The 5,625-nt window shown below is 40.9% G+C and overlaps 3 protein-coding genes across 3 annotated transcripts in view; 1 reads left to right on the forward strand and 2 right to left on the reverse strand.

Moving 5' to 3' along the window:
• Window positions 1-4,201, reverse strand: part of LOC118403891 — a 7,396-nt gene extending 3,195 nt beyond the window's left edge. Inside the window, exons 1-5 of the mRNA XM_035802745.1 lie at window positions 3,815-4,201; window positions 3,213-3,360; window positions 2,717-2,814; window positions 1,930-1,974; window positions 585-729 (exon numbers count right to left, since the gene is read on the reverse strand). Coding sequence (XP_035658638.1) covers window positions 585-729; window positions 1,930-1,974; window positions 2,717-2,814; window positions 3,213-3,278 — 354 coding nt within the window. The 5' untranslated portion in view covers window positions 3,279-3,360; window positions 3,815-4,201. The remainder of the gene's footprint in view (window positions 1-584; window positions 730-1,929; window positions 1,975-2,716; window positions 2,815-3,212; window positions 3,361-3,814) is intronic.
• LOC118403890 overlaps window positions 1-5,625 on the reverse strand; it is a 33,959-nt gene that overhangs the window by 11,293 nt on the left and 17,041 nt on the right. The gene's annotated exons all lie outside the window — the stretch shown is intronic.
• Window positions 4,385-5,625, forward strand: part of LOC118403889 — a 12,833-nt gene continuing 11,592 nt past the window's right edge. The window contains exon 1 of the mRNA XM_035802742.1: window positions 4,385-5,535. Coding sequence (XP_035658635.1) covers window positions 5,272-5,535 — 264 coding nt within the window. The 5' untranslated portion in view covers window positions 4,385-5,271. The remainder of the gene's footprint in view (window positions 5,536-5,625) is intronic.

The raw sequence follows: 5,625 nt of genomic DNA on the forward strand, positions 1-5,625 counted from the left end.
AATGACTTGGAAGCCACTTCACCTACAAGAGGGACATTCACTTGGCACACCATTCCAAAGGAACCTCTTCCTATATATTTTGATGTCTTCTTTACATCAACAAGAAACTCTCTGCTATGTATATAAGGGGATGGAATGTCTTCTAGCCTGGTTACAAATGTTTTACCGGTGTGCTTTGACACCGCAGCATATAGCATGTTATTTTCTTCATTGACAGCCACAAGCTTCTTAAAGAAAACATCATTATTAAATTCTGCATTCTTTCTCCTGGCAACTTCACTTTGTAATTGGTCTTTTAATTTGGACTTGCTATCTTCTAGCTTAGCCTTGGCCTTCAACTGCTCATCTACCTCTCCCTGCAAAATACTCACTCTTTCTTTCATTCTCTCATTGTCAGATTTCAGAGCTCTGATCTCTTCTTCAGACTTACTGTCAGAAGTGGGAAGTGATTTCTTATCTTCCTCAGACTTACTGTCAGAAGTAGGAAGTGATTTCATATCTTCCTCATCTTCTACCACCATCAGCTCAATACCGTAGTAATAATATTCTCTCGTTGCTTTCCTTCCGTTGTGACCATGACGCACCCTCTGTTGATAGATAGCTGACAAGATCCTTCCCAACTGTTGTTTAGACAAGTTATGTCCCTCAGGCATAGACTCCTCAATTCTCCTCCTGAGCTCCTCAGCATTCACTTTGGAACCTTTTGTTTCAATCACATTGCCACTCAACCTGAATGAACATGATGACATAACAAAGGCCAGGTTTGAAAACAATCCTCTTTGTAATGTTTGGCAAATAAATTCAACCTGTGCCCAATCTGTGCGATAATTTCTTACCCAATGGCTACTATTATTAGGTATGACCTAAGAAGCTGTGAGCATGAACACAAAAAGCAACCACAGCCAGGTCTTATATGCAGTGTACATGTGGGTAAGTCTAAGTATTGTGTCCAGCATCTGGCCTTTACTTCAGTAACGTATGCAAATAATGCAAAGGCAATATGGAGGACACAGATAAACAGACACCATTGATTCATAGCTCAAACTTTCCAAACAGGCTTTAAAAGACAAAGAGCTCGTAAACTTGTTCTCTGTGGCAGATTTAGCACCCGTTATTGCCAGCTTGGGTCAGAAATATACTTAGGCTGGAATAACTTTTTAAAAAAAGGGACCATAGGTAAACATACTTAGTAATACTCCCATATCTGCTTGAAGATAAGCTAATTACCAAACCCAAAACCATCTGGTTGTTCCATAATATCCGGAACATAGGGGTAATTTCTGAAATTATTACATTGATTACAACAACAGCTACCGCTAAAAGAAACTACATTATTGTGCAACTGAGTGCAGACGACGTGCCAAACTACATTTACGAATGAAGCAAACGGAAAATAGAGATACAGATACGGCCACTGATCAAATCCACCAACAAGAATACTGTCAGAGTACCTCCATAACAGAGTAATAGCAAAACTGGTAAATCCCCAAGACTGCAGGTTTTCTATTCATAATTGCATAGGCAATGTATCAAAAGAGCTACACAAGTTACTTGCTCCATGTACACTGCATATACCAGACAGTTGCAGCTGACTGTGGTCAGCTGTGGACAGTTGTTATAATATACAATTACCCAAGTCTTGGATGATTTGCTCATAGCTTGATAGTGGCTATCATTCAGTAGCCAATGGATAAGAAATTATTGGTGTTTACAATGATTTTGATATTTTCTTTGTAAGTTAAAATTCAAATCTTGATTTGGTGGCAACATTATATCATATGGAAAACATCTAAAAATAGTACACATTTGTTAGATTACTTGGCCCATGCATTAAGTTCTTTGCTATCTATGATGAATATTGAAGATTGCAGCATTTAAGAAGGATGGGCTACTCTTTATGTTGTATGCAAACAAGATACAGGTACTAACCAACTTTGCACCAATTTTCCTGTCTGGGATTTCACACTGTCTCTCCTAAAGACAATCAATCAAAAAGAAATTGGCTGTCTCAGGTTGTGGCAAAGAAGCAAGTGTGCAAGCATTGCATGAGATTACTGCTATGTAGCTACTTTACGAATAGAATAGATATTGATATCATCTCTCAAGTATGATCAGGGCTCGAAATACCATCTGCATATGCACCTTAGTGCAGGTAAAATTGGATCTGTGCAGGTATTTCTGGTGTCTACCTGCACCTAACCTGCACTGGTCTATGTACTGGGTTTTATACATAAATGTCCTATGAATAGTATGATGTAGGTGTATCTGGATTGTTATTAGCTGTATTGACTGTTACCACTTATAAAGTATAACAGAAAAAATAGCTATAGTTCCTGAACAATTTTAGTATGATCCATACTTCCTAAATTCATAGTTGTGCAGGTAAAATTTGTCTGGTGCAGGTAATTTTCAATGTTACCTGTACCAGTGCAGGTATGCAGAAAAAAGTATTTCGAGCCCTGATGATGATATTAAGGGAATTTCAAGTGCACTTAGTATGTCATGATGACTCTATGGACTAAGCAAAAGTGGCTACTATAGACAAGTGGTCTCAATCCACAGGATGAAAAAAAACTGGGGGCAATATTGAGATTTTGGAGAGATGGTTTGGCTGCATGTGTCTCTCCTGCAAAACCAGTTTCTATTGCATAGTATCAAGTTGTTCTTGGCCTCTCCCCTATTAGCAATAAAACAACAGTCACATAATTCCACTTACTTTCCAGGTTTTGTAGCTTTTGGTGGTGCTCCTCCATTCAGGGCCAGCACTACCTCAATGTTGCAGGGCACATTTTCCATTAGCTGACTTTTCTTCAGCTGCAGAAAATAAAGAAAATTGATGCATTTTCCAAACAGAATTCTAACATTCAGCAGACCTGAACAATATTGCAAAAAATGCATGGTCCTTCCTTCCTCCATCCCTCCCTCTCATTAAAAATACTGTACAATATACAGTATGGTCACAATTCTCTGAAACATTTTTTAGGAAAAGAAAGCCTAACTTAACTGAGATTTAAAACAATGAAGTTTGCAGCTGACAACTGCAATATCTGTCTGAGAAGAAATGTCTAAAGAAGTCTACCAATACAACATTTGTTGCAGGAGGGTCTAACTCTAAGGCTAAGGTCAGGTTATGTGAGACATACTAAAAACTCGTATTTTCTGATATCCACTGTTATACATACATTAAAACTGTAACTGTAACATTAACACACCTTTCTTGGCCCTGCAAACAAGGATCCTCCAGGAGGTAGGATCTTCTCCCTCTGCAGATGTGCCATGAGCTCCTCCACTGTGCTTCCCTCCCGCACATCTGCACACCTGGTCGCTCCTTTCAGGTCTTTGACAAACACCTGATAGGTCCTTCACAAGAGAATTTTGTGGATAAGTTTGTGCTGAGTATGTCATACCTGGGTCGCAATAATGTTTGATACATGGTGTTCACTGCTATCACATGCACTTCCATAGAATGTTTCATATGCATAGTTTTTTTGTTCAAGGTTCAAGGACACCAAATTCCTCATCTTCTAGCACATTTTGCATTGAAACATGCAATATATCACAACACTGTGTATTCTGCATCACCCTAGGTACCAGCCTCCCACAATCCTTCCTGTGGTCGGGCTGTGTTGAGAGTGATATAGAATACACAGTGTTGTATTCTATAAATGCAATCAATTACAAAGTCCTGGCAAAATTGAACAAACTTGCAAACTCTGAAAATAATTAACTGTTGCTGATACTATGACTAATCATTCCTACTGATTCATAGGCCTTTCTATAGTACTTGTACAGTAATTATAAATATTTCATCTACCTGAGACAGTCATCATGCTTCCTGCTGGGAGATGCTTGTGTTGATGCCGGGGGCTGCAGTTCTGAGGCTGTGGATAAGTTAAAGTTTTCAGTTAATGCTAATAATAGTAAAACTTTTACAACTTGCCACTTCTGGAACCACCATTACCTCAAGCAAGAAGAATTATGTTTGCTTGTGATGAGTATTTAGGCGTTTTTGTAGGGCTTTACATTTTTTCACCCTTTTCTTATGTCCATCGCCCAGACGGACATTAAGAAAATGGTGCAAAATAGAAAGCCCTACAAGTACAAATCGCCTAAAACATAAAAAACAGCCGGCGTCGAACGTCTGCTTGGAGAGCAAAATACTCAATGTAGGTCAAGAGAGTCATAAATCAATCTACACGGCACATGGCACGGGCCAGCTAGTCTATTGTATACTGGCACGAGTATCAACACTATAATAATAGGGTGCTAATCTCTGCGCTGTCAGGATTATTAGCTTGTTCACAATAAACATGCTGTTACTAAATGACCGACAAAAGACCAATCGATTGAGACGATTATCACCTAATTGTCACCAACTGAGCAAGGACCCACTCACCTCACGCCAAGGCGATCACTGTCGCATCCAGATCCTCCTGCCGTCTCAGTGGAGCATTCTCGGCGATGCCGGGCCAGTAAGGAACCCATTTGTCGGCTATTATTCCGGTTTTGAAAGCTGAACAATCACTTAGCAAAACTTAGCAAAGGATACCAACCACCGCGTGCGCTTGTGTCGGTGCAGTGTGCACTGTGTGTAGAACTTCTATCCTATGGCCAGCGAACACTGGTGTGGCGGGAACACGGCAGAAAAACGTGAAAATTCTTCACTGTGAATATTACACAGTTGGGTGCAAATCGCTTCTTTTTGCCGGGCAAATTCATTCATCGAGATAAATGAAATATTAAAACATTTTTTAAATACTACGAAATACATTAAATCTGCCAAAATGGTGACGTTTTTTATTAGTCGCTAGTTTTGCGTTTGGATGAAACAGGGGTAATGTTACAAAAAGAGGTCTGGCTCGGAAGGGAAAGTCTGGTTTACGTTACTGGGAAGCAGACGGCGAAACCATATTAATACTGCAAGGGGGTATTCGTGGATTTACTCAGCCAGTCTCCGGCAAATATTCTTTGTAGACGATATGGTACAGTTTCTCAAAATGTGTAACTTGAGAGAGGATAGTGATAAAGTGTCGTTCAGTAGTGATGGGGAATGTTGACCGTTTTGCTACATGAGTGCACGTAGATGGCGTCTACTGCATGTTGGTATAACCTGTGGACAACTAGGTGGCTATCCCCTGAGACTCGGTACCCGGGCTGCTGATTGGCTGGGTATGTCGTCAGACACACCGTGCGCATGTGCTCTTTGGCAGTCGGACACTTTAGGCGGCAAGTGCAAAAACTCAGTTGAGCGCCAAATTTCAGGCAGGCAACATGACTACTCGGAAGTCTCTGTCCTTTGGAGGCGGACTGAGCTATCGGAAGCAGGACAATGGTGGCCAGAAGGACTCCGTAAGCAACAGCGAGAGCGAAGATTCTGTAGAAGGTGATGGAAACCCGGTGAACAGTCCGGAATTCCTCAGTTCTGATCCTAGTTCTCCTGCTCGAGCGCGCCCTGCCGCCCACCACCCCACGGGTAACGTTACGCCCCGACGACAGGAGAATACCGATAGAAATCGTCGCAAGGGCCGAACTCCGGTGAGTGTTTGTCAAGCACACTTGACAACAAGTTTGTGAATGGTTTATTTTGTGAAATGGTAAAATGAGTCGTCCCTTCGAAATCCACCT

This window comes from Branchiostoma floridae, chromosome 16 (genome assembly GCF_000003815.2).
Source record: "Branchiostoma floridae strain S238N-H82 chromosome 16, Bfl_VNyyK, whole genome shotgun sequence".
Taxonomy (NCBI): domain Eukaryota; kingdom Metazoa; phylum Chordata; class Leptocardii; order Amphioxiformes; family Branchiostomatidae; genus Branchiostoma; species Branchiostoma floridae.